The sequence below is a fragment of the Atractosteus spatula genome, chromosome 12, assembly GCF_055471065.1.
Source record: "Atractosteus spatula isolate fAtrSpa1 chromosome 12, fAtrSpa1.hap1, whole genome shotgun sequence".
Classification (NCBI taxonomy): Eukaryota; Metazoa; Chordata; class Actinopteri; order Semionotiformes; family Lepisosteidae; genus Atractosteus; species Atractosteus spatula.
In genome coordinates, this window is record NC_142717.1 from 655611 (window position 1) to 679018 (window position 23408).

Below are 23408 nucleotides of genomic sequence, written 5' to 3' on the forward strand. Positions count from 1 at the left end.
AACAAAGATGAGCATTTCAGATATGATTTAATTTGTCTGCGCTTTTATGAGCAGCTTCACGTTTGTCTGAAAAACACTTGACCCCCCCCTCCCTCCCTCACCATAACCAGAGGGGCAAATGAGGACGAGAGAACTATTTAATGATGCGCTCATGGATTTACATGTGTGAGGCTCCATTTCGTCTGAAAGCGAGTCAGCTGATCAAGCACTATGAATCTGTAGGAAAGCCGCCTGCCAGTCCTTATTTCTTCACTGCATGATCCCCTCCCAACACTCTGGATGTCCGATCCTGTTTTCAGATTTTATCTCCTTTCATCGAAAGCATCTGAGAGAGGTTTGATCCTGGACTGTTGCTAGAGCTCTTCATTGTCATTTCTTAATTGAAATGACATGGTTTAATTATGGTATTAAAACTTTATAGATTTTGGAAACACTACATCAGAACCTGAAACAGTATCCTTTTTTTTAGAAAAGTGATTTAGAGAAGTTGTAATTTTACCCTCATTGATCGTTTTACATGCATAAATGATTGGATAAGTATATCGCAAAAACCTTTTTCTGCTGGAAATCTAGTAATACCTCTGCTCAGGTGAGCAGAGTTTAGTTATGGCAGGTTAACTGTAATGCTCTTAAATATGTACACTTTCAGCGAATAAAGTCCTTGATATACATTTCAGACTTTTAATATTTTTGAATTCTTAATTTTATACAATTCAAATTAAAATACGTATGACAAAGGAAAAGTAAAAAAAAACACTTATGGAAAGACAAATTTAGTGCTATAAGCACCTGTAAAGAACAAAAAAGATTACGCTATTGTCCTTATACCAGATATTGAGGACAACATTTTAAACTGAAGTTCAACAAAAAAATTTAATACTGATAGGTGTTATTCAAATACTACTATCATTTCTTAGGATGCCTTTAAAAACTGCATTTGTCACTTTAAGTCTATACTTAATGCACTCTTTACATTTTTTTTCCATTAAAACTGCTTTCAACTTTGGAATGAACATATTTCTTTTTACCCAGACAGTGATTTGAAAGAGCCAGTTGTACCACCAGAGTGAAGCTACAAAGCAATATCTACCCTCAAAGATCTGCATCTTTGGGTCATCTCATTTTGGCTGTTACAAAGGACATAACTGCCTTCTTGTCAGGCAGAGGATATTGACAATCCTGATTCAAAAGGTACTTGCATGTACTTGACAAGTGGCAGACGTTTAAGCAGGGAGGAGGGAACTGCTTACCTAACCGTACATAACTCGCTTCCAGTTTGTTCTTGCTCTTAGGAACTCGTGATCCATTAAAACTTTATAAAATACCTGACGGCTACTTAACAGATCTTTGGGTTTTTGTGATTGTTTATGTTCTTGTTCTGTTGTCTTTTGTTCTTGTAGGATAATGTAGATCGGGCTGCTACTCACAGGCCAGCAGAACTGATTGGACCAAGTTTCCAGCAATCGCCCAATCGAAACTCTCCTAACAATCAAGGTGAGAATCTAGAACACCGCACTCTAGGTTTTGTTACCTTAATTTTGTTTAGTGTTTTAAATAGATTCAACTTGTTGTTTACTATAACAATGTATTTTTTCTCTTAAAGGTCTAACTCTTTTAGTGTGAAATCTATTCTCATACTACAAGAATACACATTTTTTTCCGTTTTCAGGGTGTGGGGAGATATCTTCGGTACAGAATAGAGGGAATGAAAGTTTTTTTTTACAGCTTTTACTATAGCCACAACGGAGAAAAAGAGGCTTATAATTGCCAGCCAAATTCTGTAACATCACATGATGTAATTTAGTGAGGAACATGACTTCTGCAGTTTCTCCAAAAAATAACTCCCAAAATTTCTTTATAATGCATTTTGTAGTTGTCAGCATCTTAAGCAGAATTGATCTCAGTTATATTGGTTCAATTTTCATCTTACAGTGGTGTTCAGAAGCAGTACTGAACTGTATAAATTGTCGCCTGTGTCGTAACTATGGTAACATTTTTTTTATGAATTAAGTTCTGGATTACCTTCCTGCTGTGCGAAATGTGCAGTGTGTATGCAAGTCCAAGATAACTAATTTGTTTGTTCTGTGCTGATCAAGAAGGGTAGAGGAAATGAATGGGTATGGGGAGGGTTTTAAGGCAGTAGACTTGCTCATTAAGTGCCAACTGGAATATACAGTGCTCTTCCACAGTAAACATTTCTGCAGTTCAAAGGATTGATTTTGTAAAGACACAGGGTGCCATTATAATTAAGCTTTCAATCTAATTGTACCATAAAACATCCATCCATAATAATCGGAGCATGAGATTTTAATACAATATTGCCCCAGCATGGGAGGTAAGGCTTAAAGTTTTCTGAAATGTATGAGAAAGCTTGGGGCTGTCATGGAAATTAATGGAGCAGAAATTACGTTTTAATTTTTCAATTTTTTGAAGGAGCAATATGAAACGCTTCACGGCGGTGCCTACTATTTAAATTGCGGGAGCAGGGAAAGTCCTAGTTATCAGATATTGGCTAGAAGTTCCACAGAGAGTTAGTCATTGTTGGGTGCATTGTGATAAATGGTATAGTTAAAATGCCACACTCCGCAGAATGAATTCCATTCATATGTATTAATAAATATTCTGTACTTGTCTCTTTATGTGATCCTTAATGTAAATTAAAATTTGTCCTCCTGTTGTAGAAGATGAAATGTGCCCACTGTCTTGAGGGCTTGCAGGTGTGCTGCGGTTAGTGATGTACAACATGTGTTTATGGAGCTGCCAACACAGTTTTTCTATTTTTTCTGAGCTGTAAATCTGGGTGCCATATTGCCGTCGTGTGCCTTTCTGGTTACCAGATGGGAAACCAAGTGGTTTGAGATACTAGCTTTGTACTATTACTATAATTCTGTTAGAGACCTTTTAAGGATACTTTGCCAAATAAACAATCTATCTAAAAATCATTTCTCATTTGATTTCCCTTTTAACACAATCCCATCCACTTGTTGAATACTGTGATTAAACCTTTTTCACTTTCAATTTCATAAACTGAATCGTAATATAGAGTTTTTAAAAGCAATCATCTCAGTGCTTTCAGAATAATTCCCAGTGCATTCATGGACATTTGTTACTTAGTTTTTATCTTATGTCCATAATTTGAATTATAGGTTGACTGCTTTAAGTGAAAACAATTGTAACACTTGTGTAATTATATCCAATAGTTCTAGTAGTGATAGTGAATATTCTTTGTGGGAAACTAGAGTGTTGTTACATCTTCACATTAAGAATAATGGAGATTGGTAGCCATGCCTTGCACTAAACTCAAAGTAACAGCAAAGACATCAATTCCAGGAATTGTTGTTCCATTCATTTTCTAACCGTTTTATCCAGTGCAGGGTTGTGGGGCTGTTAATTCCATGTTGAATATTAAAAATGCAACACCTGAAGGTTTCACAATCAAAATATTATTAATCTCTTTTCTTTATACAGTGTTTTCAGCACAGAATTATTTTTGTTAATCAAATTCAAGTTTTCAAATTCGTATGACATACATTTTAGAGTATTGCAGCTTCAACTGTTGTTTTTCTGGGAAGCACGTGTAAATACCAGATTTTTATATCTCCAAGCCAACTGAGTGTGCAATACTAAAGTTGTCACAAGGGAGTTTGTGATTTGGAATTCATACTACATTCCATTGTTTAAAAAAAAAATGTTTTTGTATATGTGATACCCATTTCAAAACAAGGAATCTTTATGTATTGTACAATCATGGCAAAGATGATCACACCTGGCCACTTTTACAGGTCTTTGAAAAATGATTTAAATGCATTAATGTAAATTGACACATTTAAAGGACTCTGTCGAAATACTTTTCATAATCTCGTAGTTATGCAGCTACAATAAATCTCAGTTAGCATGTATTCTCCTCTTCTTCTGGGTCTCCACATAGTTCCTCAATAAACCAATCTCTCTGGCAAGGTATTATGTAACGGTAATAGTATAAGTGTATACAGAATGTCTGTGACGCAGTCTTTGTTATAATAAATACTTTGCATTGTATACAGTGACTTGTGAAAGTCTTCAGACCCTTCCTATGGACTCTTGTTTTAAAATTACAGAATGATGCATGCAGCACTTTTTAAGCTTAATATTTCATACAAAACTTGAATGCTTCAACTGAAATCTTCTGAGGGTAAAATGTAATGTCAGTAAATGTGGGCAAAAATTTCTGCTAAAATGCTGATTGCCTACGTATTCAGACCTGTGAAATCCAATATTGAATTTATTTGGTGGAAGCACCTTTGGCAGAAATTGGCTCCTCAGATCTTCTTGGGTAAGTCTCTGTGGATTGTGCTCATCGGCTGTGTTCAGTTGTTGCCTGTTTTTCTTGGCAGATTTGCTCTGGCTCTCTGGCTGCTTTGGTTGTTCATGACCAGCTGTTTTCAAGGCTTGAGTGATGCACTGTCTTGGGTTTGCATCGGATTTTTGTTTTATATATAGACCAAAGAGTTCAAATTCTTCTCTGACAGCCTACTGTGTATGTTTACCTATAGTTTTTTTTGTGGTATCTGTAGTCCTCACATTGGAACACACTGCATGACCTTCTATGCTTCCAGTCATTTAATATATCTTGGTTTAAATCAGAACTTTCCATATGAAGTGCTCTAGTGCTCTTTTCTTTTGTTATTATGCATTTGATGTGCTCCATTGAGTAAGTGGAAAGTTTTATTGTGTTCCGGAGTCAGACTTTAGACAATAGAAAGTGTTTCTAATCAAATAAAATAAAGCAGAAACTATTTTTTCCCTCTGAAGTCTTTGCCGCTAGAATAACAGTGCGCATATTGAACACAAATTCACAGCCCAGTGAATCACTTCCTGAGTATGAGTGACCCTGCTCCGTGTTCTAGTCAGTAGGTGTGTTCACTTTGAAGGCCAGCGTTCATTGCAGTCTAGGATGTTTAATGTGAGTGTTTCAGTATCGATTTTTAATTAATTCTTGATCCCCTTTTGTTTCCTGAAGCAAGCCACGCAGAACCCTTTCAATTCAGTGTATTGAACTGCTGCAGAATATGTATGGTATAAGTTGTGCTGTGTTTAGTAGAAATTCCAGTATTATCTCTTGTCTTGTAGCAAACAATCTGAATACTGCTTGAAACTTTTAGCAAAGTTCCCAAGCAGCTTCGTTACTGATGATTTAAACTTTCTTTGGCAAATCACTCTGGGCTGTGAGTGTGTATGGGGAAGGACAACTTTATAGGCCCTTTACATCAACAAGGAGTACAGGAAGGAATGGGATCATTGAAAGTGCAGAGTGCTTTGTTTTGATTGTGGCTGACCTCACTTTTCCAACTCCACTGTTGGAAATGTATTACTTAGCAACTCATGTGTTCAAGAGAAATAAATCAAGGAAAAATAGCATATAGTTAGTTTTTTTTGCTTTGTCTCTGATATTTTTAACTCTGCTACATTCATTTCTTTTGTTAAAATTTCCATGACTATGAAATGACTGTCATAATGTGAAGACTGGAAGAGAGGCTTCATAGTGTCTCTGAAAGTTAATGTGGAATGCACTTAATTGCTTAAAGTGTTGACGTTTTGTGGTTTGTAGCAGTACAGACAATTCTCAATTTACGGGTGTTCCTGAATAATGCCCCACAAATAAAAAATTTGAAGAATTTAGTTCTTAGTTCATAAATAACATTTGAACCAAGTCATTTTGAATCTAAATGTTTGAATTTCATGTAAAATATGAAGGGAAGACTGTTAGAAGTGGGAAGTGAGCAGTGTGGAAAATGCATGTGTAATGTACCCATAGCTACACGCGGTCTTGTACTCTGAGCCTTTTAAATGCCATTTTAAAAACTTAAAAGTAAAATTACAAATCATGTTTCCTTATTTAGATTTGGAGCTGATTCCTAGTCAACAATTTTCAATAGTTTTTTTTAAGAATAAGATGAACAGTAATTGCTTACACTTATATAGCGCTTTTCTGGACACTTCACTCAAAATGTTTACAGGTCATGGGGACTCTCCTCCACCACCACCAGTGTGCAGCCCCACCTGGATGATGCGACAGCAGCCATAGTGCGCCAGAACGCTCACCACACACCAGCTCTCAGTGGGGAGGCGAGCAGAGTAATGAAGAGGGTTCAGAGATGGGGATTTTTAGGAGGCCATGCTTGGTAAAGGCTAATGGGAAATTTGGCCAGGATGCGGGGGTAACACCTCTACTCTATTTGAGAAACGTCCTGGGATTTTTAATGACCACAGAGAGTCAGGGCCTCGGTTTTACGTCTCATCCAAAGGACGGTGCCTTTTTACAGTATAGTGTCCACGTCACTATACTGGGGCATTAGGACCCACACGGACCACAGGGTGAGCGCCTCCTGCTGGCCCCACTAACACCTCTTCCAGCAGCAACCTTAGTTTTTCCCCAGGAGGTCTCCCATCAGGTACTGACCAGGCTCATGCCTGCTGAGGTCCAGTGGGTTGCCAGATGTGTGTTGCAGGGTGACATAGCTCCTGGGAAAGTAGCTCGAAGAAAACAGAGACCACGATTTCCCCACTACCTTGTCTCCTGCCTAAGCAACAAGGTAGGCACACTCCACCAAGATGCTTGTTGCTTGCTGTGCCCCAGAGTGTTGAACTAAACACGAGTAGGGGCAGCGCTACTTTTGTTAAAAAGCAAGATTAAGAACTTCCTTTGTCACTCTGTCTTTCCTTTCGTCATCTGCTACATTATTTTCAATTGAAGATTTAGTTCTTCCACAACATTGATGGACTAGGTTCTGATGTGCTGATGTGCATGGTTAATGTTCCTGCTTTGTCCTGTGCTGTAAGTGGGATAGGCTCTCCCACTGCGCAACCTAGCAGGTGAGATCAGTGGTTTCCAGACATTTTTCTGGAAGAAGACTGCTGTTTTCATTGCAACTGAGCTCTAAATATTCAGTGCTGATTGATGACTGACTTGATCTGCTTACTGGTTGAGACTTTTTTTTATTTGTGTAGTTCTGTGCGTCAGAAACAACCTGTTATAAAAGTACTATTGGAATAATTAAGGTATATAAGGCACTATTTTAATCAGCACTGTTGGAATATTTAAGGTATACAAGATGTATATTTGTGACCCTCTTTTTGGTCCCTGATACTAGAACTCTTATCAAGAGCAGCTAAAGTGTGGCTTTTATTGTGAAGAAAGGCTTTGATCCTGTGCATATCCTCCATGCTGGCTCTGATAAACCCCTGCGATCAACTGATGGGAAAATTACATGATATCCAAGGAGGGCAGACAGTGTTAAAGTATTGTGCTCTGCAGCCTTGAAGTCAATTACTGTAAACATATGGAACATGTCTTGCTTTAGGTACTAACAAGATGTAATGATTGAAAGGCAGATAGTGGTCTATAGCAGCACACAAGGATGATCTAATTCTTTTTGGCTTGTAAAACCAGATACACACGTCTGTGAACCCTTTGAGAGGTACAGAGGTTTTAAATCTGCCTCTTCATTCACTTACTACAGAGAATTTAATTATTTAAGCACACGGAATAAGTCTTAAAGATCGGAAGGTAGAAATTAAAACTGATAGGCATAGCTAGAATTTAGCTTCTCAACTGCTCTGCATGGTAAGCGATGTACCAGAAGATTTGTAGGCTTTAAGTGTCTAAGGCACTAAATGGAAATCTTCATTTACATCATAAACATTTTTCTTTTGTGGTTTAATTATACAGCAAAGCTTTTAAAGTCTTCTAGTGATCAGTATGAATATGGTTGTGCGATAAATTTAACCTATTGCACTATTGCTCACACTTTATTTCAACATGATGATGAGATGTTTTAATGTAACAACTGAAATTCATGAGTAGATCTGATCATTCATCCAACCTGGTTTTCTGTCCAGTACATCAAGATGGAAATCGTCTCATTTCAGTGAAGCCGATTTGAAGGTTTAAACTGCTGGAAAGCTAAAAACCCCACTTATTTGACTGTTAGATTTAACTAAATGAAGCAAGTAGGTGTCTCAAACAAGTCAGCGTGAAACAGGTTTATTTGAAATACACAATTTAAAATACCCTGTTAGAACTGCTGCAGTGTTCACCTTCATTCTCGGTAGAGTTGAAGGATAAAATTATGAAGATTAAGGACTCAAGATGTCTACAGAATTGTGGTCATCATTCCTGGTGTTGCCCAAACCACAGAATTTTGCTTGGCGGGCTGGAGGGCATCTCTCCGAGAGGGGATCAGATATTCGGGAATGTTTACAGATGGCGTTTAGACACTTCAACAGAAACCCAACATTTCTTAAGAACTGAGACCTTGCAGTGCTTTTGTTGCCTCTAAGCTACTTAATGTCTGCTTTTGGGTAGGCTCTCTGACGTTTTTCTGCTACATGTGCCACTTTTAACAAAAATATGCCAATTAGCATGGAACATTTCACTTTCAGAAAGCAAGCAGTCTCCAAGTTTTTTGTAGCTTTTCTGCCTTTCTGCATGTCTATTTTTTTTAGTTTTCATTGCATTAGGAGCAGAACAGCACTTGATACAAATGTCACACAAAGAGCAGTTTGTGTGGAGGAGATTTAAGTGCACTGCCTCGTTAGGCAACGTTCCAACATTTTCACAGAATATAATTTGAAAACCCAAGTCATACTATCTTTTCTAAAGCCTGAGGTTAAGATTGTGAGGCTAAACAGTAGTGGTTGAATGTCTAACTTTCTTTGAGCAAAATGTTGTATTTTGATTATACAAATGTTCAGTGAACTGTAACCTTTGATATTCATCTCCTACTTTTCCCTTTATACATTTTATAAAAGATTCTTTAAACCTGAATGGACCATTTCCAGCCTGAGATTTCTAAATCCAGATTAAAGTACAAGTGTGCATAAGCAGCAAGAAAACAGAAAAGCCAACTCGCCTAACTGTCTAAAGAGGCCTTTGCTGAGTTGCCTTCCTCCTGTTTTTGCATCAGAGAATCCATGGTCTCCTGTTGCAAAACCAACTGTTTAGTGAACTGAGCAACTTGTGTGAGGAAGAGATCTACCTAAGGCAAAAATCGGTAGACATCCCTTTAGTGAAGGACTCTATTCCCATGCCTTTAAGACAATTACCATTTAAACTTTGCAGTTAAGATGGAAAGCTTCACTCCTAAAAGTTTTTTTCATTTTTGCACTTTTAGTTTTACTGTATATTAAAACAGGCTTTGCAACATTCTTTATTTGTACTTTTCCTGCAAGGTGTACAGTATGTGCTCCTGTCTCCACTGCACCTGGACTGCCACTGTCTGGTCAAAGTGAAATCCATTCTGCAGGGCAGACAATCCACCATGGCATCAACATGGGTCCTCAGCTTGTTTTGACCTACATTTATTCATGTAAGAATCCCCTCCCCGGTACTTTTTAGAATAAAGTCAGTTTGTGCTTTCAAAATGTGCTGAATTTTTCAGAAAGAACGTAGGGGGGCAAATCTTTTAGCCACGTTGATGTTTTGATGCCACCGTGTCTTTATTAACTGCTATAGATTTTTACAACTCTGTTTTTGAAGAAGGCCAATTGTGCTTTGTATTGTTTAACTTTAGATGTGTCTTAATACTGCAGCGTGTCGCTGTTTTTTGTGGAAACTGATATAAAAAATCCACTGTGAATAACAGACTAGCATTGTCTTAAGTTTAGCGAGTCGGCCAGGAACTCTGAAAATGTTTTCATGGTTAATTAGACTATTTAAAAAAGCTTTTTTGTTCAATAGGATTTTTGAAAACATTACTTTCTCTTAAAGGTAAAATGACTGTCAGTACTTCGCCTCACATGTTCTGATTTGTTTTCTACTGAATTGGACATGAGACCATTACTGTTGGAGGCAGTATTATTTCATGGGGACGTTTGTTAGTAGTGCTTATCTGCTACAGTTCAGCCGTACTGAAACATTGATGTACTGATAAAATAAATCCAAGGAAACAGGATCTCTGTTTTTGTTGTTGGTTTTAGGTAAACACTTCAGAAAAGGTTTAGATGCAACATTTTAACCAATATAAATGCTCAATAATACTGAAGTTTTGGGGGAAATGGATAAATAGGTGAAAACTATTTTTTATTGTAAAACTTTTTTATAGGCCATATCAACATTCTGCTTTATTGTACAGAATGCACAACCCTGCTAATGTTTTTCTGTTGTGGATTTTGATTTTTTTTTTTATTGCTGATGAGTACATATAACTTTTAAATAAATTTTCAGCCTTTGGGGAATCAGCCACTTTTTTAAAAAGTTCATATTTTGTTCCTGGCACAGACATTTCACCTCTCAAGCTTGTCTTTCAAGTTAAGCCATTTACCTTTTCCTTGTAAGCAAAGGCCTGCTAAATCAGTCAGCTCACATTTGAACTCTTTTTCTTCCCTGTTGTGCAAATACAAGCCACAGAAAACTGTACTAAGACTTTTCTGCTGGAATGGTCTTTTAAGGTACACCTTCTCTAGTCAGTGGAGAAGAGCTTCTGCAGTTCAGACTACTACGGTACATTGTCAATGATGCCAATCCATACAACAGTGTACAAGAGAGATTATCAAGGGTTACAGTGAAGAAGCTGGACATTTGATACAGTAAGAATCACACAGGCGGGGGGGGTATGCATATTCCAAACATGCCTGGCTTAAAACCAGATATTCTTTGCTAGATGGTTACACCCGTCTGTTGGTAACCTCCTTAAGATTTAATGGAGGTTAAATCTTGCCTGTCTTCTCTAGTTGTATTTGACAGGCTAAAGAAGGATTAGCTCACAGTCGTCAGTGTGTGATCATACAACACTTATCTGTGAATGATATAAGATCCCGGCTTTGTAATTGTCCGAATTTGCTTAGGGTTGTGGATACGTATGGGATGTGTATTGATACAACCTTCAAATTAGAATAACATTTCCAGCATTCAGAGTTTTCTCTGCTTCTGTATATTGTCAGATCCTTATTCCTGATAAAGATCATGGCATCCCAGAGCCTTTCCCAGAAGTATAGGGTGCAACTTGTCACCCTAGATGGGTGACCAGCCCCTCATAGGGTGCACACAGGAACAGTTTAGCGAAGCCAGATAACACAGCGGGCTTGTGACTGGAATGTACAGAAGTAATCCCAGGCAAGCAGAGAGGACATCAGGACTCCACACAGAATGTGTCCTCATCCAGAATCAAATCCTGAAGCCAGTGAGCTGCAAGACAGCAGTGCTGATCGTGCCACACTGCCCTTTCCTTATTTTTCTTTCAGCTTCTTGACATTTTTGCAGTTGTCAGGCTCCAGTTGTAAGTGCACATTACCCAGACTGTACGCTCTGAATGTCAAGAGGAACATGAATGCTTTTGAGTGGCCCAGTCAAATTCCCGACCTGAAGAACGAATTTGTGTGTAACATCGAAAAATACTGTCGGTGATCCTGAAGCAGCTTGATAGAGGTTGAGCAGGTGTGTCACAAAGAATAGAAAATTGCACCGTCCAAGTGTTCAAAGATAAAGACTTATCCAGATTGATTTGCAGCTATAATTGCTGCCAAGTGTGCTTTCAAGCAAGTACCGTGGGGGCAAAAACTTAAGCAATCTAAGTTTTGATTTTTATTTGCGGTTTTTGCTGACATTTAACTTGTGTATGCATCCCATTTGTGAACAAAACGAAACTACACTGGAAGGAGGTGAGTAGATCTGCAAGGCACTGGACGTGGCAATACTCTTGTTTTAACCTTGTGACATGCTGTAGGTCAGACCTATTGGTCTACTATAGTGACTTGGGTCAGTTGTGTCGCTCTTGATTGATGAACGTTACATTTGCAGTTCTCCAGTCTGCAGTTACTACCCCTCTATTGAACGACTGTGGGAGGAGTTGCAGCAGTGACTTGCGAATAACATTGTTTCCTTAACGACGCTTGGTAAGGTCCAGTCAGGCCCTGGGCAGTTATTGAACCCGAGGGCTTCTGGTACTCAAGTCCGTCCTGCCTCTTCTGTGTTCATGCAGAATTATTCTTCCGTAGTGAACACCTGAGTGACATACCACTTCTTCGAGACATTTCGTCTAGACATTTTCCGTTTTTTTTAGACTTTTGCTTCATCCTTTACATTGTTTGCTGTTGTAAAACTAAAAAAATATTCTGCATCCCAACATTTCAGTCTCCTGGGCTTTCTAATATCCTTATTATTTACTGTTTTTCAGTTCATTCTCCTTTTAACTACTACCTGTTTAATCATTTTATGAAGTGCTTTCTTTTCCCTCATCTTATTCCTGATATTTTAGAAAGCCATTTGGGATATTGATTTTTAGTTTTTCTTTACTCCCTTTTTGGGGGCAAGTTTTATTGATCAGACTGCTAAGCTCTCTCAAGCGTGTGGGTTACATGTTATTTAACAGGCCTGTTTACACGATAATTTTAACTATGACTGAGTATTGGAACCTGGCATTTGAGTCTGGGTAAAATTGGACGCGTTTGTCAAGAAATCATCAATTCCAGATATGAGCTGCGATGTAAGTCAAGGAGATATAACTGCAAAGCAGCAGAGGGTCAGGTTTCTTAATAGGGGTTCAGTCAGACAAAAACGTGACAAAAAAGCTGTTTTTGTATTGTTGCTTATGCTGTGTATTAGTTGGCAAGTCTTGTATGTTGTCCAGCAGATGGGATGGGTAGACTCACTTGGAATCGGTGCTGCTGTGTTTTCTTGCTTCCAGGGGCTTAAATGTAGTTTTTTACATTCAAAACTTTTCTTGCTGGTGATGTGCATTTTCACCCTTTCAAAACAATGTGCAATGCATCCAGGAATCCATTGTGAGTCTACAGTTGCTTTAGACTGCAGAAAATCTTGGAATTAGATTAGGTAGATGAATTTACGGAAGATGTGGTGAAGACCGGTATTAGGCATGTGTTTTAAGAGCTAAAGAATAAAGATTCCATCAGTTTTCATCATATCTGAAGGCTGACCGTTCATGAATTTTATTATAATGAGCAGTTAAATTAAATTTTGGCATAGGTCTGTATCAAAGTTTACACTAATGGTAGGAGGGCGGCTTACAGAAAAAGGTTTCTGGTAGCATCTTGTGGCGTAATAGGTTATTGCACTGTCAATTTTTCTTCCATGAAGATTTGTCTTGGAAATGAAATAAAAGGGGGGGCATAAACCTTTAATAAATGACATACATACTAGATGCATTCTAAAAATGATATTCTTATATACACGCATATTCTTATATACAATTATATACATTATTGGCTGTAGTAATTTTTTGGCATCCAAAGTTCTAACTGCCAAAAAGTTTGCTTTATGAGCTGAGTAATCAGACATGTCTTATTGGAGATGCTGCTTATACTTGAATTCCTTGATTGATAATCTGATGATCAATAGTCTCTTGGGACTATCACCATCTTCGCAGTCTTTCACAAAATCTGTGAATGTATCTGTTAATATTCATTTCTTTGTTTTTAATTCCTTTAACACAGTCAAATGTGTAAAAGCCTGTTTCACTCTGAATTTTCCTTTCCTAAAAAAGTTTGTTTTAAAAGTGCCAACAAATTTATCCCACTTGCAATTTCTATTGTGTTTGAATATCTTAGGAAATGTGTTGTCTTATCTGAAGTTCAAAGACTAGGGATAACAAACTGCATTTTTAATGAAGTCCAGAAACACACTATGGTGAAAATCATGTCCATATTTAAATCATAAGGGTTTGTAGTTTATTTAAGGACTTTGACACTCTAGAACACATTGCTGTTGTATGTAGTTTTCATTTTACAGCACTGTAATCATGTTATTAAATACTCCAGTCTGATCTGAAATAATTTCATTGTATGATGAAATGGCGAAGATGAAAAGGATGAGTGAGTTGATCACTGTTAGTATAAATCTACTTAAAACCTTCAGTTTGATATAAAAACCTTGGACAACATCCTAGTGAAAACCATGGTTACACTTGATTCAGGTTTGATTGCAGCATACAATTTATTGATGACATGGGACCTGAAATTTCCATGGTGACTGCTCACTTGTTACAGTTAATATTAGATTTTCTTGCACTCGCTAGAGGGAGCTGTTTGTCACTTTTTGTTGTGTGCATTACTCTGCTTTTATTAAACAAGATGAACTTGCTGAACCTTGAATATTGCGGAATAAACTGTAAACAGGATTAAAGATACTGTATCTTTGCTTTTCTCACGAACAAGGAGCCCACGCAGTTTAGACTGCAGATGTTTCAGTGAGATAACAGCACCACTCTTAAAGGATGGGTTTCGGAGTGTTTTTCTTCAGTGCAGAAGTTGCTCTGCCTTTTCTTGTCATCCAAATTCCTAAAACTGTATAAGTGGCCTAAACAGTATTGCTTCTTTCTAAATGTGATCTTTGAACATTTATAGTAATTTTTAGAAAGATACGAATAGATTAGTTGCTGCCGATTCCTTTGGTCATCATGGTACCATTAGCTGATACAAAATTTAGCTTGTTAAAATGTCTTTTCAGGAGAGCTGAGTAGGCACTGTCAAGGATAATTGAATCAATCCAAATAAACAGCTTTTTTCCTCTTCTAACCTGAAGACTATTGCATTTATCCTCTTCACTTGTAATTAGGGAAGCGTACTTGCTATGCACATGCACCTTCTGAGTTAAAGGCAAAACATTTATTCAACAAAAACGTCTGAGAGTCTGTAGCTTACATAAGGAGTCTAGCATCTGAAGATGAAAAGGTATGAGATTAGAAACCAGCCAGACTTTCACCGTGGAGGTGTCCAGAGTTTCATATCAAGCATATTTGTTACTTAGTAGTTAGCAATACATTAAATTAAGAAGTTTATTCTTGGTTGAGACATAAGGTTTCTTCTTTTTTCTGCGTTTCAAGCATGGAGCCTTCTTTGGGTTACATTCAGAGTTCTCGTGAACCAACCCTAACACTTTGCCAGGTGCCGAAACTTTGTACAGACTTCCACAGTACATTCAAATTCCTGCTCTGTGATTTTTGTTTTATCTTAATCAGTGATTAGACTCTAAAACTGATGATCCAGGAAATCGGTCAGGATGCTGCGGCCAAATGGTGATTAATGCTTTAGCTAAACAGATTCAGAAGATATTAGTTTACAATAGACATTGTGTATCTTGGCACCATTTCCAATGTAGGGTTCTGAGAAACGTTTAATCGTTACATTGTTAATCGGAACACGTTAATCTCGGATTTGAAACTTGTGTCTTGGTTGATGGCTCTTTGATTCCAAGAGGCCTCTTGTGTCTTCAGAGTGGAAATTTACCATCAAGAACAAATTATAATTTGCGAGTGCCAAGTGGATCCGTTTTGATATAATCTGGGCCCTTCTATGGCTCTAGTTAAGGTTTTTTCCCACTTCCCAATTTATTTTACGGTATTCATGTAAGGTTCATAAGTTTGTGGTGCTTTCCCTATAAACTCGCAAATGCAAGTTTTGTACAAAGTCTTAAGCTCATCCATGATTCATAGATGGCAATTTGTGTTACTTATTTTCTAGAAGGGAGTTAACTTATTATAGCTTTGCTTATGTTAATTATAGATATTCTGCCTCAAGTGCTGTGATTGCAAAAGTTTGTCTAAGGCAAATTGTTTACAGCTGCTTTCATTTGTTTCACACCGAAGAATCTCTTTGAACTTTGCCTTGAATCTGGCAGTGACAGAGTATAGAGAAGAAATGCTTGGCGTCTCGTCTTCTTTTCTAATAAATCCAAATCATTAAGGGGGTGAAACAGGCCGGAGACAAAAAGGGTGGACAATGATGGCAAGTGTAGTTGTTGGCTTCTGAACTCTCTTAAAACACTAAAGAATGCCAACGAGTACCTCATCAAAACATTAGAAGAGCATAGAAAATATCAATTGTTGACTGTGAGCACCACAAAGTACACTGTATGAATTATTGGTCACTTCAGATAGAGCTTACAAATTCACTTTATTTATGAGTTATAGAAAACAGCAGTAAGAAGGTTATTAAATATATTGCCTGAAAATAATCAATCCAAGCATCTAATCTGACGCTGTGCCATTCCTCCTAAGTTGCGATTGCAATAAACTTCTCTTGATTAGATATGATATTAATTTTATTTCTGAAAACAGTATACGTAGTGGTGCTGGTAATCAGTAAAACTAAACAAATCTACATCTATTTGATACCAAGTCTTTCATATAGACAATTTTTCAGTTTACAAATCTTTTCTTAGAGTTAGTCATTAAAATTGAGACTTGTCTAAGCCTCTCACACACTTTTGAAAACTCTTGCAGTGAAGTATATTTCGTAGGTCCACGTGTGATAAGAAGGGACATCCCTAACTAGTCTGACTAGTAAGGCTAACGGTGACTTTGGAAAAGCTCCAGGGTTCAATGACAGAACTGGTCTGTATGGCAGATTGGCAGAACAGAGTCATGACTGAAAAACCATCCACGTCTTGGAGCTGGACTTGCAACAAAGCATATAAGTAATACTGCAAATAAGACAAAGTTTTTGTGCTCAGATGAGACATAATTTGAGTATTATCATCTAAATGCATCATGCTGTAGTGCAGAACAGTGGATCACCCAGTCAACTCCATCTCTATTGGCTGCAATTGATGCCAGAGGTGCTTCCACCAAACACCTGAAGAAGGCTTCACAGCTGAAGAGTTGTCTTTTCTCTTTTCTCTTTTCAGCATGGAATAACCCTATTATTTGTTCCTATAATGTATAGTTATTTCTTTGCTTTTAAACGTGATTTTGTTTTCTGCAGATGATGACGTCGACCTGGAAGCTTTGGTAAATGATATGAACTCTTCTTTTGAGAGCCTCTATTCTACGTGCAGTGTGCAGTCCGAGTCAGCCCCTCTGCTTCAGAATGGCCAGTTCCACCGTGCACCCCTCCAGACCTCAGGAATAAATCCCCCTGCACAGCCCACATCCCCCCGGCAGAAAGTGAGGAGGTCTCAGCCAATGCATATTCATGCTGTAAGGTATAATACAAATTTTCCATTCCTCAGCCCTTCTTTGCAGACTTTTAACCTGTTGAGAGCTACTAACGAAATGTCAAAATTAAAATCTTTCTCCCTCCATGGAACATTGTGAAGTTGGCCTACATTTGTTCCTAATTGCATTTTCAAAGGTCAGAATTATTCCCTTATGTCATGGACAGGTCTGGTGTTGCTCACACAGAGCAGTCATGGGCTGATGCCAAGTTCCCAGTGACCACCAGCCAGCTACGAGCTCATGGTCACAGTTTGTGGTATAACCTGAATGTGGACAAGTAGCCTTAGTTCTTTAGGGTTTACCTTTCACATACAATGAACCACCTGGAAATACTTGTTTTTAGCGGTTAAGTATTACGTAAGCCTGAGTGGTCTGTTGAATTTCAGTCAGTTATCTATGAAGAGGTTGAGGAAAGCATTTTTGTCCTGTTAGGTGATCCACCCACATGCAACACTTCAGTTCTGCAAACACTTTCAACTTCAAATGTGTTAGAAATTGAAATAACATGTCAGTTTGAAAGAGCTGCTGCTGTGCATGTGAGAATAAGTAAATTAGTAGATTAGTAGTAGGCTATATCAGCTGCTGGGACATTAGGCACTTGAGGTATTTTGGGACTTTTCTGCTTTTTTTTAATTATTGCCTGTGAACCTGTGTTCAGATCCAGGTGCTTTTAACATTTTAGTAATGTCAGAATTCTTCTCTGTAACTGTCGTTTTTGTACCTTCTTTAGAAGTTCAAGATTTTGAATGCCACAGTCCTGCCGAGTAAGTTTTTATCCGAGTTTGAACATGGGGAAAAAAGCTTCTGGAATTCTGGACATGACTTCTCTTCCCATTTGCACAGGAGACTTCAAGAAGAGGAGCAGCAGCTTCGGACATCATCTCTGCCAGCCATCCCAAATCCCTTTCCTGAACTGTGCAGCCCAGCCAGCTCTCCTGTCCTCAGTCCTGGTTCCTTACCTCAGTGTCAACCTTCTGGCCAATATGTAAGTCCTGTCCTTCTCTATGTTTAGGTAGTGGGTAGGAAGGCAGAGAGCAATCAGTCACTCACTTGGGTATATAGTTCCTTTAGTTATTAACATATAGTTATTGCTAGATAAAGAGATTACATTTGCTTACTTACAGTAATATTTTTAGGACGTTTAGCATTCAGTTAGATGTTAAGACTCGCAGGCAGTAGGAACAGGAAGGGCACTAGAGCACAGAATACTAGTAGGGGCTTTTGGGTCCCACTTTTACAACAGTGAGCAGGTAATTTCCCATAGCTGCAGTTTGTCTTGAAATGCACAGAAAATCGGTACAATACCATGGACTGTATTGAGGTGACTTACTCTGCATTTCAGTGCATTGTCATGATGTTCTGTCCTGGGACGCATCAGAAACATCGTTTGGGGTTATTCTTCTCATTCACTGGATGGTGCGAAAGACTAGAACAGTTAGTTAGGATAGCTGTCCATTCATTGCAGGGCTGACTGTTTTTTCACTAGTAAACACTGTCAGACTAGCGATATACTGATGCATAACAACAGCTGTAAATAACGTACTTGCTTACTTGCACAGTACCATCCTATCAGTATTGCTGGTGGTGATATTCAGAATTTATACTAGTTCCTTTCAGTAACTCAAGGATGACAATTGGCAGCAGTCAAGGGGATCAAAACTGGCTTAAGATTGTAAAATTGAAGTAGTCACTTTGACAGAGCTGGCATTTCCTTTTCCTTTTGGTCCAAGTGAGACCTAAAGTGACTTATTAACTGAGTTGAGCTGTCTGCAGCTTTATTAAATGGTTCATGGTAATCATGTCATCTAGAATAATAAATCAGCAATATCCTCAACTGTTCTGCTTTCTGTTTGAGGCACCGTTTTTTCACATGAGTCACTTTTTGGCAGTTCTGTCTTGTTTTCCTTGTAGATACGTGGAATGAATATCTAGTTCCTGTTATGTACCAGATATATTTTCGCTGCATGTCTGTAAGATTTGGCTCACTTGGTTTCCTCAGTTGATTTAAGCATTCAAAAATGTGAATGATATTGGTATTTTGAATTTCAGCAATACCTCACACTCTAAAACCAGGTATGTGTCCTTTTCTAAAGGGTTTTTAGGTTAAATATAGTAATTACTTATGCCATAAATCTCTTAAAATCTAATGATCAACAGCAGTACTTTACCCTCATTCAAATTTCAGGTTTTTGGTCTTATTCTTCAGTCATACTAATGATCATATGATAATGAACAATTTCAAAATCAGTTTTGTTTGGATAAAACCTTGGGTTGAATTTCTTAAGCTGATATCTTGTCTGAAATGCAATTGCTCCCTTAATTTCCCACGTGCTGTGCAATGTGACAGACAGCATGTCTCAAAATCAAGCCACTGTTGCGGTGCCTGGTACTGGTACTGCAACATTCTAGACAAGGGAATACAGAATGTAACCACGGTTAAGATCCATCTCCTTTCACACAGTTAATTCTTTGGAAAGAGTCATTTCTCAAAATGTTTCCTCTTCAGGAAACTTGGTTTCCCCACCCTTTTCTCCCTGTTTGTACCGAAACCCTTCACCACTCTTTGCTTGCCTGGAACCTCATTAACCTTCTGCATCCTGCTAAACTCGAGTCATCACACTGGACACAGCTTTCCCACAAACACCCAAAGAAGACAACTGCTTCCCTTTCGCAAGATTTCTGCAAGAACAAAACATACAAAACCAAGCCCTTCCTTCCTGCACCTGATCTTATCTTGTGTTTTTTTTCCACCCCAGGAAAATCATATTAACCTCACTGTATTTTCACACAATAGGCACAAAAATGAATTCATGCCTGTAACTGACAAATGTGAATCTGCATCATCAGTGTACCTATATCATGTCTGTTCAATCTCAATGCAGCTGCTGCAGTAAACCTTCATTTTTCCTGATAACTGTTTTAGTTGCAGCTGTAAGTGACTGACTGTTTTATTCACTTAGCTGTTCAGATAACTTGGCTACAATATGTAACAAATGGCTTTGTGTAGTGAACAGATGCTTCTTCAGTAGAACATAGTCTGTATACAGATCTTTAACCTGTTTACACTGATTTTTTTTCCATATTGTGCTATGATAAATCATTAAATTCACTGTAATGTGCCAAATACATGATAGAGGACAGTCACTTTCCTATAACTCTGCCTTCTGTGAGAAATCCTGCTCTTTTTAGCACACGTAACAAAAACTTAGCAGCTGTTATGGGATGATTTTCTTTTTTCCCTGTTGTATGGACAGAAATATCTAAAAAGTGATCAGAAGCAAATATAATTTGATGAACAAAATACAGAATGCTGGATGAAGCCAAGAAGAATGATTATGCACAGTTGTCACTTAATTGCTGTACCAAGATTTGCTGTGTCTCCTTACATTGTTTTGCAGTGCTTCTTCCCCCATCCTGGGAGTCAATATAAACACTTATGCAAAACAGATGCGGCATGACCTTTGTCTGTGCCTGACTGCTTTTGGGTTTCTGTCATGGAACCCACAGCATTGCAGGGACACGGTCATGTTCTTCAAAACTCTGGTTTTGACAGATTTTTAGCGCCTTACAACATTCAGACTGTGGTTGCGTGTCTGTTCTTAATCAGTGTGATCCTGTCTTTGATCTTTTACTTTAAATATTAGGTACTAGTACAGAAGAGTAAAAAAAGGAAACTATAGGGAATCTTGCACAGTGTTTGGAAATGTAAGTCACAGGCCATGCGTGCATTACATCAAGGACAAGGTTACAATTTATTAAACAGAATAAGTTACAATGTTTTTTTTTATTTCAGATATTTTTATTAAAAACAGTTACCGGTGAAAGAGCAATTACCTAATGTTATCAAATCACAAAGTAACAAAAAATTAGCTTTTCCGAATCTGTGTCATCTTTGGGTTTTTTTACTCCGAAACAGCAGTTACCTTGATGGTGGTTTCTTTCTGAAAAGACTTTTGTTTTTGACTTTTTTAAGGATCTATTAAGTTTTCAGATTTCAAATACATGAAGTATTTTCATTTTACCTTTGTACAGGTTGTTCCATCTGTTATTTTGCACTTGCAGTACGTCGATGATAAATTGAGGAACTAAACTTTAAACATTTTGCAAGGTTTTTTTATGCACCAAACTCCAGAAGCATAGGTTGTTGGTTGATTTGTGTTCCAGACATGGGGGGGGAAAACTTGTGCAGAGAAAAAGAACATTAAAAATGATTTTTCTTGTAGAGTGCAGTGCAGTTTGACTTACATTATGAAAGTACCAAATTAAGCAGTGTTGGCAAGTGCCCAGCGATGGTTTCCTAATCAAACAGATTTTTTGGCATGATTTCCATTTCAGTCTTCAAGGGTTTTTAAGCAAGTAAAGATGTGTTAAACACCCCACGAACATGTTAACTGCAGAATGGCAGTTTCTGTGGCTGACTGCCCTGCTGTGTGGTGCTGCTGTTGCTGAAAAGGGTGGATTTGTCATTTCACACTTGATTCTATCATGAGAGGAATCTAGTTTAAACTGGTACCTTTTTGTCTTCATATTTACAGTAGATCAGTAATAGGAGTCATACTGAAGTTAAGTATCAATTTAATGCCGGATCTTAAGGGATGTGAATAGCTAGTTACTTCAGAGCTCCCCTATCTGTGCATCATTACCACCACAAGCTATTAAGAAGTGGTTTTAATTGTTCAAAACATAAACAATAATGAGAAAGTCAGAGGGTGCGTTTTATTATCTAATCTGCTCAGACTTATTTTGCTACAATCATTTTCCCAATTTCTTACCATTCCTTACTAAAACAGATTTCTGGTCTGTAGTGTATCAACCTAGGACTGGCATTCTACTTAAAAGATAATATATGCAAATAGCAAAAATTCAATAAGTTCCGTCATTTTAAACTCTAAATCTGTTTGGGTCCAGTGGCCTCTTGTTTGTAACTTACTGCAGTATTTGCGTGTTAACCAGCAAATGTATCGAGGGCTTTGTAAATGCCTTTGAATTTAAGGTATTGTTCAGTTGTTGATAAATCCACAATTCAGCTTAAAACAAATTACAACTGAAGAAAAGTCTAGTCGTCTAATTACTAGATCTTTCCACACGTACAACTGAACTAATATCATATCATATAAAACTACTATGCCGGATCTTTAACAGAAGCTTGCTGGTTAATTTAAAAGGAAATTTAATTCCCCTATTAAGTTTCTAAAGAAATGCTGTCTTCAGGAAATACCCAGCTTCTTTTTATTGCTGCCTAAAGACGAGATTTGAGAGAAGCCTCTTGTCCCGCTCACACCCGTAAAGCCAGCTTTCCAGTGAGGAAGAAAGACTCTCTGGTGAGGCTTAGGAGCCCATAAGCTCTGCTTCTCCTGGTTCTTTGTTTAATAATGAATCTTTCTAATGGGTGAGAAATGAATGTTATGAAAGCAGCGTGTCCTCCTCTTTGACTTAGGCAGTATCCCTTCTGTGCTGAAAGATAAAATTCCTCTCTACAGCGGCTACAGCACACAGTGTTTTTCCTCATCGCCCACAAACCCGATAGCATCAGTTCCAGTCCGCTGGCCTGCCCTTCCACCCGCGCCAGCTCGCTCTCCGTCCACTGCGCCTCCAAACACCCAGCCTGGAAAGGGACATAAACTGCGAGGTTGTGATAACATTTTATTGCTCAAGTGCTCCATCTTTTCCATGCGTGTTATTCTTGGCTTTGTGCAATAACTGAACTGCATTTTCAGTTATTACTCTGTTCCATAAGAGATTGCGCTTAAAGGTTTTATGGTCAGCACCATTAAATGTTGTCCTTCAAATTCAAATTTGTCTGTCATCGGTCCACCCGGTTTATTAACCGCGTTACCAGTCGAGATTAATGTGTTATTTTAGAAAAACGTATAAACATGAAACACTTTTGTTTTTCTAAAACTGTGACTTATTCTGTACAGCAAGGAAACTATTTTTTACTGAAATGCACAGACGCTGTATGCTCATCTCTGGGCTACGGTTACCATTCTCTTTATTTCAGCTGAGTGACTAAACATTAGTGAACATTACTGTCATCTTTGTAGGTTTGGACCTGCTGTGGGAGTGTTTATTTTGTGACAACCCGTATCATAGCAGCTGCTGTTGTTTGTAAATAGAATGACAAGTTTTCCCAGTGTATTAAAAAATCTAGATTCTACTGAAAGTGATGAACTGTCATGCAGCCAGTCAGTCTAACCCCTGTCTTTGGTGAGATGGGCGACAGAAGAAAACCACAGCACCTGCCCATGACTCACAGTGACACAGGGCGATAGTCAACTCTGCAGTTAAACCCCACACCCTGAGCTTTTGGGGCATCAATGGTAACAGCCATGTTACCCATTAGCAATGCACCAGCATCCCCATGTATTGAAATCACAATTACACTGTACTGAAAAGAATGCGTTCATAACCTTTTGTTAATTTATATAAAGTAGTATTTCACATATTAGCCATGTTTTTTGTTAATGCATTAGAGGTTAG

General features: G+C 38.0%; 1 protein-coding gene across 1 annotated transcript in view; it reads left to right on the plus strand.

Moving 5' to 3' along the window:
* The window catches only part of grb10b (growth factor receptor-bound protein 10b), a 94026-nt gene that overhangs the window by 42281 nt on the left and 28337 nt on the right, over positions 1–23408 (plus strand). The window contains exons 3-5 of the mRNA XM_088928574.1: positions 1401–1494; positions 16696–16915; positions 17772–17913. Coding sequence (XP_088784700.1) covers positions 1401–1494; positions 16696–16915; positions 17772–17913 — 456 coding nt within the window. The remainder of the gene's footprint in view (positions 1–1400; positions 1495–16695; positions 16916–17771; positions 17914–23408) is intronic.